The sequence below is a fragment of the Zea mays genome, chromosome 5, assembly GCF_902167145.1.
Source record: "Zea mays cultivar B73 chromosome 5, Zm-B73-REFERENCE-NAM-5.0, whole genome shotgun sequence".
NCBI classification, from domain to species: domain Eukaryota; kingdom Viridiplantae; phylum Streptophyta; class Magnoliopsida; order Poales; family Poaceae; genus Zea; species Zea mays.
Genome location: NC_050100.1, coordinates 213015154 through 213027200, shown reverse-complemented (window position 1 = coordinate 213027200; position 12047 = coordinate 213015154). Strand labels below are relative to the sequence as shown.

At 49.0% G+C, this 12047-nt stretch overlaps 1 protein-coding gene across 1 annotated transcript in view; it reads right to left on the bottom strand.

Moving 5' to 3' along the window:
• Positions 1 to 11810, bottom strand: part of LOC103628837 (uncharacterized) — an 84506-nt gene extending 72696 nt beyond the window's left edge. Inside the window, exons 1-3 of the mRNA XM_020538252.1 lie at positions 11080 to 11810; positions 10751 to 11006; positions 10563 to 10677 (exon numbers count right to left, since the gene is read on the bottom strand). Of these exons, the coding sequence (XP_020393841.1) occupies positions 10563 to 10677; positions 10751 to 11006; positions 11080 to 11810 (1102 nt within the window). The remainder of the gene's footprint in view (positions 1 to 10562; positions 10678 to 10750; positions 11007 to 11079) is intronic.
• Positions 11811 to 12047: the final 237 nt, after the last annotated feature.

The following is a 12047-nucleotide window of genomic DNA, read 5'->3' as shown; positions in this document are numbered from 1 at the left end:
CTTTCAGATAGACAAAGTCTCCGACTTCAAAACTCAGCTCTCTTCTTCTTGTGTCTGCATAGCTTCGCTGCCTCGATTGCGCTATCTTCAGATTCTCTCGGACCATCTTGATGTTCTCTTCGGCTTCAAGCAAAATGTCTGGCCCAAACACTTGCTTTTCTCCAGGCTGGTCCCATTGCAACGGAGTTCTACAACTCCTTCCATAAAGCGCTTGAAACGGTGACATCTTCAAACTGGCCTGATAACTGTTGTTATAGGAAAACTCTGCATAAGGCAATCGCTTATCCCATCCGGACTGATCTTGCAACGCACAGGCTCTCAACATGTCTTCGAGAATTTGATTAGTCCTTTCGGTCTGGCCATCCGTCTGCGGATGATAAGCTGAACTGAAATTCAGATGCGTGCCCAAGGCTTCATGCAACTGCTGCCAGAAATGAGAGGTGAACTGCGTTCCTCTATCTGACACTATCTTCTTTGGCACACCATGAAGACAAACGATCCGAGACATATACAATTCTGCCAATACTGCACTGTTGTAGTTGGTCTTGACAGGTATGAAGTGGGCTGACTTGGTCAAACGGTCCACCACTACCCAAATAGAATCGTAGCCGGCTCGAGTGCGAGGCAATCCGACTATGAAATCCATACCAATTTCATCCCATTTCCACTGAGGGATCTGCAACGGTTGCAACAATCTAGCTGGTCTCTGGATGCAGCTTCGGCTAGTTCCTTTTGCTTCTGGATTGTAACATGGCACGTCCTAGTGGTGTGGCCCTTGCCCTCTCCACAGAATAGGCAAAACAGTCTCCTTGGCTGATCTCCGAATCTTCCGCCGAAGCCCCTGGCGCCTCTGCCTCTTGGAGCTGATGGCCGAAAGAAAGTTTGTTGTTGCCCCGAAGCCTGTGAGGAGCACTGCGGCCTGTTTTGCTGACTCCCCTTATCATCATTCTGAGTGTTGTGAATGGAACGGACATGCCTCGGGTAGTATCTTCCTCCGAAGCCCCTGGTCATCTCAGAAAACCTGAAGGCCTCCTCCCTTCTTTGGCGAAAGTCATTGTCAGCACGAACGTACTCATCCATCTTTTGGAGCAATTTCTCCAAGGTCTGAGGAGGCTTCCGAGCAAAGTATTGAGCTGCAGGTCCAGGACGGAGCCCCTTGATCATGGCTTCGATAACGATTTCATTGGGCACCGTTGGTGCCTGCGCCCTCAATCGTAAGAACCTTCGGACATACGCCTGAAGGTATTCTTCGTGATCCTGAATACACTGGAAGAGGGCTTGAGCTGTAACTGGCTTCGTTTGAAATCCTTGAAAGTTGGTCAGTAACATATCCTTCAGCTTCTGCCATGAAGTGATTGTTCCTGGCCGAAGAGAGGAATACCAGGTCTGAGCAACATTCCTGACGGCCATGACGAAAGACTTCGCCATGGTTGCAGCGTTGCCCCCGTACGAAGACACTGTTGCTTCGTAGCTCATCAAGAATTGCTTCGGGTCGGAGTGGCCGTCAAACATGGGGAGCTGGGGTGGCTTATAGGATGGAGGCCAAGGAGTAGCCTGCAGCTCAGCAGACAGAGGAGAAGCATCATCAAAAACAAAATTTCCCTGATGGAAATTATCATACCAGTCGTCTTCGTTGACGAAGCCCTCCTGATGGTGGTCTTTCTGATGAGGCCTTCTGTTCTGCTCATCGTGAGTGAGATGGCGAACTTCCTCAGAAGCTTCGTCAATTTGCCTTTGCAACTCAGCTAGGCGGGCCACCTTCTCCTTCTTCCTCTGCACTTGTTGATGAAGCATCTCCATCTCTCTGATTTCTTGGTCTAGCTCTTCTTCCTCAAGCGTCGGGCTAACAGCTTTTCTCTTCTGGCTTCTGGCCTCCCGAAGAGAGACGGTCTCCTGGTTGTGGTCCAGCGGTTGTAGTGCTGCAGCCCCAGCCGCTGAAGCTTTCTTCGGCGCCATAGCGAAGGTCTATAGCTTCCGAAGGTGTTCACGAAGACTCGAAGTGGAAGTGAGTTCACCGGAGGTGGGCGCCAATGTTGGTGACTTGTTCTCAAGTGCTAAGAGTTAAGAACAAGGCAACATAAAAAGTGTTAAGAGTTAAAGTCCTTCGTCCTTCGAAGCATTATGTCCCCTTCGGGAAATAATGAGTCTGGGACGAAGGTCTTTAGAGAAATACCTTCGCAAACATAACAGATAATGACGAAGGACTTTATATAAAACATGAAATATAATATGAGTATTATCGCAGAATCATTTCTATTTTATTAACATGGAAAAATAGAAATGATTTTAAATTACAAATGTACCTTCGGTCCTGAGAGAAGGTAGTGAATACAAGCGTGACGCCAAAAACAAATGCCAAGTCAGCGTGAACAGTACGGGAGTACTGTTCATCTATTTATAGACGCGGGACGCAGCCCACGTAAAATTACATCCATGCCCATTACATTTGTTAACGGTTTATGGAAATCTATTGAGGACCCCGAAGTCTTTTCATCTTTAAGTCGGTTCCCCCTTCTGCCATCGCGCCGAAGCTTTCCTGCGCACAGCTTCGGCTACACTCGACCTTCGTCTGGTTCAGGCTTCGTCCTGGCTGTGCTCCATATTCATAATTCTGGATCCGAAAATACCTGTTCACATAATCCACTCGGAAAACATTGTCAAATTATGTTTTTGAGGACCTTCGGAGGACGAAGGCCCCCAACACGCACTTAGCCACATGCTCTGCGATTTCCCTCTTCATTCTGTACCACCAGAATTTCTTCTTCAGATCCTGATACATCTTCTCACTACCAGGGTGAATCGAATAAGCTGTCTCATGAGCTTCCTTAAGAATCAACTCCCGAATAGACTGGACATTGGGAACACACAAGCGGTCTTTGAACCATATCACGCCTTCTGCATCCTCTCGAAAATCTTTGCTTTTGCCTTCTAGAATCAGTCGCCGGATCTCACTGATTTTCTCATCATTCTTCTGCGCTTCTTTGATCTCGCGCTCCAAGGTAGGTTCCAACTCGACTGTGACTCCTCGCGAATTGTTCAGAAATCCGAGACTCAACCTGTCAAACTCCTTGGCCAACTCATAAGGCATCGGACGAGCGACCATCAGATTGACTTGACTCTTTCTGCTCAAAGCATCTGCCACTATGTTTGCTTTGCCTGGATGGTAATGAATCTCCAACTCATAGTCTTTGATCAACTCTAACCATCTTCGCTGCCTCATGTTCAACTCTGACTGAGTGAATATGTACTTCAGACTCTTGTGATCTGTGTAAACATCACATTTCTGTCCATACAGATAGTGCCTCCATGACTTCAGTGCGTGAACCACTGCTGCCAACTCTAGATCATGGATTGGGTAATTCTTCTCATGAACCTTCAGCTGTCGGGACGAGTAAGCCACAACTCTTCCCTCTTGCATCAACACACATCCCAAACCTGTGTAGCAAGCATCGCAATACACCGAAAAGGGCTTGTGCACATCAGGCAAGACTAGGACAGGCGCTGTAGTCAACTTCTCTTTCAGCGCTTCAAAGGCCTCTTGGCATTTCTGGGTCCACTTGAACTCAACCTTGTTGCCTAGCAACGCTGTCATTGGTTTCGCAATCTTCGAAAACCCTTCAATGAATCGCCGATAATATCCAGCCATTCCAATGAAACTCTTGATTCCTCTAGCATCTGTTGGCGCTTTCCAGTTCAGAATGTCTGCCACTTTCTTCGGATCCACAGCCAATCCTTCCTTGTTGATTATGTGACCCAAGAACAGGACTTCACTGATCCAGAACTCACACTTGCTCAACTTTGCATACAACTGGTGCTCTCGCAATCTCTGCAACACCATCCTCAAATGATCTGCATGCTCTTCTTCGCTATGAGAGTAAACTAGAATATCATCAATGAATACCACCACAAACTTATCAAGGTAATCCATGAATACACTATTCATCAAGTTCATGAAGAATGCTGGCGCATTGGTCAAACCAAAAGACATCACTGTGAACTCATACAACCCATACTTGGAAATGAATGCCGTCTTCGGAATGTCCGAAGGTCGGATCCTGAGCTGATGATAACCTGACCTCAGATCAATCTTAGAGAACACACTGGCTCCTCTCAACTGGTCGAACAGATCTTCTATTCTGGGCAAGGGATACTTGTTCTTGATCGTGACCTCATTCAAAGCTCGGTAATCGATACACATCCTTTTGGTGCCATCTTTCTTTTCTACGAACAAGACAGGAGCGGCCCAAGGCGAGGTGCTTGGCCGAATGTAACCTTTCTCTGACAGCTCATCAATTTGCTTCTTAAGCTCAACCAATTCTGGTCCAGATATTCTGTAAGCTCTCTTAAAGATAGGGGCGGTTCCAGGAAGAAGCTCTATAGCAAACTCAACTTTCCGCTCTGGTGGCATACCTGGTAAATCCTTTGGAAACACATCTCGGAATTCGGAAACAACCTTGATACTCTCGATCGGGTCTGCTTCACTGCTATCAACAACCATCTGATAACAACTTCCTTTCTTTGGCTCAGGCGGGACTAACTCGGTCACCACTTCCTCTCCTAGTGGGGACACCAACTTGATTGTCCTTTTATCACAACTGATAGCTGCCTGATACTTATCTAGCCAATTCATCCCTAGGATGACATCTATTCCCTGAGTACCCATTACTATAAGGTTGGCGGGAAACGCTATCCCCCTTATTTTCACACTTATATTCAAACAAATGCTATCGGCTCGAATTCTACCACCGGCTGAGTCAATTTGAATGGGGGTTGACATGGTAGTAATTGGAAGATTATGTGCTTCTACCCATGATGCAGTAATGAAAGAATGCGTTGCTCCAGTATCAAATAACACTTCTGCAATATGGGAGTCGACTGGGAACATACCTACTATCATGCCGGGGGTCTCCTGAACTGCTTCAGCCTCCAAGTGATTCAATCTTCCATGATTATAGCGCTGTTGAGGGCGATTGCCTGCTCCAGGCTGAGGCACATTCTGCTTTGCTGGGGCATTGGGGCCTGACTACTGCTGGGCTGCCTTCTTCGGACATTGCATCACCCAGTGGCCTTGCTCTCCACAGTGGAAACACGCCCTGTTGCCAACCTGAGCTGGTGCTGCCTGACTGTTCTGCTGATTTGCTGGGGCAGGAAGACGAGGTGCTTGCTGATTCTGCTTCTGAAACTGACCTCCTGACTGATTGCTCTGACGGTTCTGGTACTGATTCTGAGGGTACTGCCTTTGAAACTGCTGATGCTGCTGAGGTGGACGCTGGTTCTGCCTGAACTGCTGGGGTTGATTGCCTGAGAAACGAGGACGACTGCTGCTTCCAGACTGCGGTCCACTGATCTTGCGCTTACGATCTTCCATCTCCTTGCGCTTTCTCTCCGTCATGATCGCTCTATCAATCAGATGCTGGAATGTCGGGAAGGTGTGGTTCATCAGCTGATACTGCAGAGGGTCAACCAAGCCTCTCAGGAAACGGTATTGTCGCTTGGCGTCAGTGTTGACATCTTCAGGAGCATAGCGAGACAATTGCAGAAACCTGTCCCGGTACTCACTGACAGACAATGGCCCTTGCTTGAGGGCCAGGAACTCCTCCTTCTTCACTGTCATCAGACCTGCAGGAACATGGTACTGACGAAAGCTACCCCTGAATTCTTCCCAGGTGATGGTGTCGGGGTTGGCATGGGTGGCGAGGTAAGACTCCCACCATGATTGGGCTGCTCCTCTCAACAGACGGGGACCATACAGAACTTTCTCCCTGTCATCGCACTGAGCGGTATGCAACTCCCGCTCCACAGTGCGCAGCCAATCTTCAGCATCCATGGGGTCAGAAGAATGAGCGAACGTTGGTGGATGACCTCTCATGAATTCAGCACGCTTGTCTCTGGGCATCTGAGGCATCTGAGGCTGAGGTGGGGCCTGCTGCTGTTGCTGCTGCTGCTGCTGAATGGTGGCCAAAGTCTGACCGATGGCTTGAACTGCCTGAGTCTGCATCAGAAACATCTGCTCGATGGACATCGGGGGCGGGGGTGGCAGCTGCTGCTGCTGGGGCGCCTCCTCCTGTTGAGCGGCTCGCTCCTGCTGAGCACGCCTTCCTCCTCTGCGCCTGTTCTCTGACATCTGCAGAATGCAACCACACATCAGAACTGATCTGGCAAGTCTTGCAGCATAAGAAAAGAGTATAGAATTCTTCAACAGCACTGAACAGATGAGCATCTTCACTGATCTCCAACACAGACCACACAGCTTCTCAGATAAAGAGGAAAGGAGAATAATGGGTTTCCCAACTATATAACTAACTTTATTAACATAATAGGTAAACCAAAATGCAGGGGATACCCACACTCTGGTGACAATCATTACAAAGATCCAAACCAATCATAGTTCATCATGACAAACATAAATGCACAGGATATAGCAAACTACCCTGTCTAACTAAGACTAACTAAGACTGAGACTAACGCTAAGACTGAAGCTTCTATGTATATATATTTCGTATTAATTACAAGATCCAACTCTAACGATCTATGGTTCTAGAGTTATCTTGGTCTTGCAGTCGGGATTGCCATAAGACTGGTGTCCACGCTGAGGTGAGCGGTACGGGTGCTGAATCCCAACGGGAGCGGGGGAACCACCATCCAAGTGACGACGTTCCGCGCGCTCAGCCCGCAACTGGGCGATCTCAGCACGAGCCCTACTCAGCTCGTCTAATGCATGGTCCAGCTCCGTGTTTAGCACGGCGGCTAGGTTGACTGTGCTGCTCAACCTAGGATTGCCCTCACCGACAGGTGAAACAATCACGCCTCCTGTGCTGCCAGATGGACGGCGGGGGTAATACTTCAGGTCAAGACCGTCAGCTGCCCCACCGAAAACCGAGCAGTAGTGCGAAAGCGCACGCCGTGCAGCGTCTTGCATGGCTGCCTCAGCTGAGTCCCGCTCAGAGATAGAATAGTGCTCTGAACAGGCCTCCGCACCCTGGAGACTGTTCTCCGGGCAGCGCACCAAGCAAGTTGCCTCCCAGCGGTCCGGGTAGACCCCGCGACTATGCTGGTAGACCACACAGCGATACTCGACGAACCAAGTATGCCGGTCAAATGCCCGACGTAGCAGGGTGTCGAGCGCATCGTGGAAGTGACACCCGCGAGCAGCGTCGCGAGTGATGGGTCGAGCAACCCATCCTTCCGGCTCAGGGTTAGCAGAGAAGTCGGTGTCGTGGCTCGAGCTGTCGTCGCCATCTCCGTCGTCTGGGTCTCCTCCAGCAGCTGCTCCAGAAGCTGGGGCGCCCAGTGGTGGTGCAGGGGGCGGCTCCAGAGGAAGCACAGGGGAGCAGCTCCTCACGGACTCTATCTCCTGGTGGAGCGAGAAGGAAGAGCTCTGCTGCTCCTGTCGTCGACGTTCCTGCTCCTCACGCAGGCGGTGGTGTAGTCTCTCCAAGTGGCTGGACTGTCCGGCCACGGGACGGCGAAGCGGACGCTCAGCAAGGCAGGAGGGTAAGAAGGGGATGACTGACTTTCGTGCAGTGTGTCTAAGTCGAGCCATCTACAAAAGACATCGCAAGCAAAAGGGTGAGAACAGAATTAATATGACCAGCAAGTAATAAGTAAATGAAGGATCAGAATGAAACACAATTTTTTTAGCAAGGTATAATATATAGTAGAACATAGGTTTGGTCGGTATGACCAACTTTTGAAGGGATATCAAAGTCAAGGCAGAGACAGAGGTCTATAGTCCTTAGAACGACCATTCTACTCTAGGTTAGCGGTCCTACAGTCAGCACGGCTTTGATACCACTTATGTCACACCCGGTTTTAGAAGGCAAACCGAATGCGAACCATGTACGTGCCAGGATCAGTTATTCACGTACACAGCAGTTACATAATATGGACATCATCACACAGTGCTCAAAATAGTATTAATAAGGGAAATAGTCGATTACATCATACGTCTGAGACGTCCATATAGTTCTTACAATAAATCAAAGTGCGGAAAAGAAACGTAGATAACGCGGCCTTCACAGGCAGCCGACTGGGGGTTGCCGCTAACCCACACCTAGAACTCGTCGTAATCTTGGAACTCCTGGAAGTCTCCTTCCACAGCTTCATCTTCGCCCGAGCAGTGGTTGCAATGCTGACAACCTGGGGGGGGTTTGGTGTGTAGAGCAAGGGTGAGTACACATCAACATACTCAGCAAGTATCCTGTTTGGCTGTAGTGGACTAGCTTTATGTGGGGATAAGTCAAGCAGTTGCTTTTAGTTGGTCAGATTATTATTTACTAGTAGAAAGCCAAGTTTTAGCATTAACCCAAGTTATTAACCCGATGTACCCTTTCCAAACGGAAAGAATACCACTTACCAGCACCATAGTCATAACCAAAACCATCAATCTCATAACCACCTGTACCACAATGTCTCTGATCAAGTACCACTAATCACTGGAGCTCCCTTGGCCGCTCATAACCGCGAGCACGGCTGATATATCAGTTTTCATAACACTCTGCAGAGGTTGTGCACTTTACCCACAAGCCGTGATTCCCTCTTGCCTCGGGCCGATCAAACCCTTAAACACTACCAAGGTGAATAGGCAGGGTTTCACTACGTAGCCTTTACAAAGATTCCCCGGGGCTGTAGCCACCCGTTAGGTTTCCTAAATGCACCGCGCTCCTCCCCAAGGGGCGAACCCAAACTTGGCAGAGCGAGCCGCATACACCGAGCCCCATTGACGGCACGACGGCTAAGTGAACTACACCCCGGATCCTCTAATTATTCAGCTAAGGGCACCCCATTCCACCCTCATGGTTGCACTGTTTTCCCGGGCGGTCATCCATAGAACAGGTCCTTACGGAGAGGCACTCGAGAAACCGCTCGAGCCCCCTTGAATACCACAAGTACAACATCATAATAAGAGAAGGGAAAACAGCGTATCATAGATAATCTCATCATGTTCATTGATTAGAGTTGAGCAATAGCATAAAGCTAAACAATAATAATCCAACCCAAATAGGTAAACAAGGACATGGATAACAAAAGCTAGTCAATCCTTAGGTATAAAGGTGTAATGCGGGAGGTGAATTAAATAATGAATAGGACAGAGATAGGTCAAAGGACACTTGCCTCCACCAACCGACTGCTGCTCAGGGGCTTCTCCTGCGAATTCCTCGGGCTCTTCGACCGGATCGTTCTCTATGCGATTGCAAACATACATACATCCATCCACATTTAATACAAAAGAACAGTACACCATACAAGGGAACAAATAAAGTGAGTATGCATCAAGTATGACATTCCATATCGCATTTGTTATGGTTAGAAAGAAACGGGAAAGGGTCTCGCAGGGGGTTAAATCTTATGCACTAACGATCAATTACAATTGGTTCTTAACAAAAGAATTCCGTTATATGCACTAGTGGGAACCTAATCATTTTAAGTTGTTCAACAGCGCACGAGATAAACAATTAACTACATAAATCAATTAGCATAACGGAATTTTAAATTAAGCTTCATATTTCAATAACATTAACAATGATTAGCCTACCTAAAATAAAATAGCTATGATCACAGAAAGTAAATAAAATAAAATAATAAAATAATAATAATAAAAAAACAGAGGGGGGCGGTTGAACCGGCCCTAGGGGCGGTTGAACCGGCCCTAGGCAGGGCGGCCGAGCTGGGCGGCCGGGGCGGCTGAGCCGGCCCGGTTGAACCGGCGGCCAGGCGAGCGCGCGGGGGGGGTCGGGCTGGCCAGGCGGCCGAGCCGGCCAAGCGGCCAGGCGAGCGCGCGACCAGGGCGGCCAGGCGGGCGGCCGAGGGCGGCCAGCGGGGGGGTTGGGGTGGCCGGGGGCGCGGCCAAGGCCGGCCGGGGGCCAGGGGCCAGGCGGGCGCGCCAGGGCGCGGCCGGGCGGGCGGCCAGGGCGAGCCGGCCATGGCGGCGGCCATGGCGCCGAGCGGCGAGGGGAAAGGGGAGGGGGGATGGGGGGAGGGAGGAGAGGGGGAGGGGGCCTCACCGGCGACGGGGACGGGGACGGGGCGGCCGAGCGGGGCGGCCGATCGGCGACGGGGCAGGGGGCGGCGGCGGCTTAGGGCAGGGGTAGGGGCGGCGCTAGGGAGAGAATGAGAGAAAATGAGAGGGAGAGGGAGAGGGTTTGGGGAAAAAGGGGAGGTGGGGGGGCGGCATGGGCCAATTGGGCCCAAGGGGGGGGGCGCCAGGGGCGGCTGGGCCGGCCGGGGTCGGCCCACGGCGCGGGAGAGAGAGAGAAAAAGAGGAGAGAGAAAGAGAGAGAAAAAGAAAGAAAAGATCTTCTCCTTATTTTCGAAATCCGATCTTCCTACATGAATGCATTTGCACTTTCAAAGCAATCAAAAGAAATGCAAGGTTCGGCATGGTGCATCAAACAACATAAAGTATTTAGGGTTTTTCTTACACGGGAAATCCAAACCGAATCCCGCTAGAACTTTGGAAAAGGCCAAGGTTTAGCGAAGGGAAAAAGAAAAAGAAAAGGTAACGCCCGAATTTTGGCGAGTAAAGAAAAGAAAAAATTCGACTGCAAAATTCGGGGCGTTACATGCTTTTCCAGTCTTATATGTGTCAAGCATCCATGGAAATTTCACAGCAAAATCCTTAAATATAAGGTTTAGCGTGTGAACAACGCATGGGGCCCAAAAAATGTGCTTATGCACCTGTAATCAAACAAAATATGATTAGGGAAAATCCAAGATAAAAAACACTTGAAGGACAAAATATGTGACTTACTTTTTCAATTTCCTTTCCAGCTGCTTTGCAATTAGCAGCATTGTCCGTTACCACTTGAAGGACATTTCCTGGTCCAATTTCATCAATAGCCTTCAAGAGATATTGTGCAATAGCTTCACCGGTTTTTTCAACTCCAGGGAAATCTTCTGCATATAAGAAACATGAACCTCGACTGTTCGACGCAATCACATTGATTAGGGGCTTGTTTTTTATATCCGTCCATCCATCGGACACAACCGAAACACCTTGTGTCAACCTAATGCATGATTAAAAGTGAGTTTTTGGAGAAAAAATCATACAATGAAAAGGCAATAAAATTAAGAACTTACCATGTACTTTTAAGTGGTGCTAAGTCGGTCTCCACACTTCTCTTGCATGCATCTAGGAGAGTTGTCCTTGCCTTTTCACTCGACGGACCTTTATAATCTTTTGGACCATTTTTTATTGCCATTATCATTTGTGAAAATTGAGGGCTCCTCAACACATTGAATGGAATACCGTTGGCACATAAAAATTTGGTAATTTCCATATCGACAGACTCCCTTTGGGCTACTCCAAACGATTTTGTCAACGGATTCGGAGTGGTCGTCCCTGATGTTGATCTCATATGAAATCCTTTACTATCAGCTTCTTTCACCTTTTCCCGCAAAGCTTTGCTCTTGTTGGGATCGTTTTGCAATGACATACAACGTGCAATTTGTGCTTTTTTACCAGGTAATGGACCAAGCAAATGAACATGAACTCTAGTTAAACTTCCTTTGTACGATTTCTTGCAATGTTTACACTGCCACTCCTTTGTTCCACCAACATTTTTTCCACTCGGAACACCAATAATATTAATTTCATCTAGAAGTGGATGTTTCGTACCAGTAGCCGCAGCTCCATCTTCGTCACCACTGTCTGCGTCTGCACCACCATCTTGGATATCTACAGGCACCTCATGGACGACTTGCACATCATCATCTTCTTTTTCATCCGCACGCTTTCTTTTGCTTGAAGAACCGAAAACCATGTCTACGTTGAGGTTTGAGTTGGGTTGTGGTGCTGTACTGTTGTGCATCGGTGGATGGAGTTCTATTTAAATAGCAGGCAGTATGCGGCTCCCTGCCTAATCACTTAACGCGCTCCAGACATGGATAATCCCTTCCTCTTCTTACGCGCTCCATGCCTAACCCCTCAGCTTCCTGCGACCTCGGACAGACCTCCTCCACTGCGAGCGCGACTCCTCCACTGCGCGACACCAGACACCTCCACGGCTCCACTACGCGACTCCTCCACTGCGCGACGTCGCGACTCC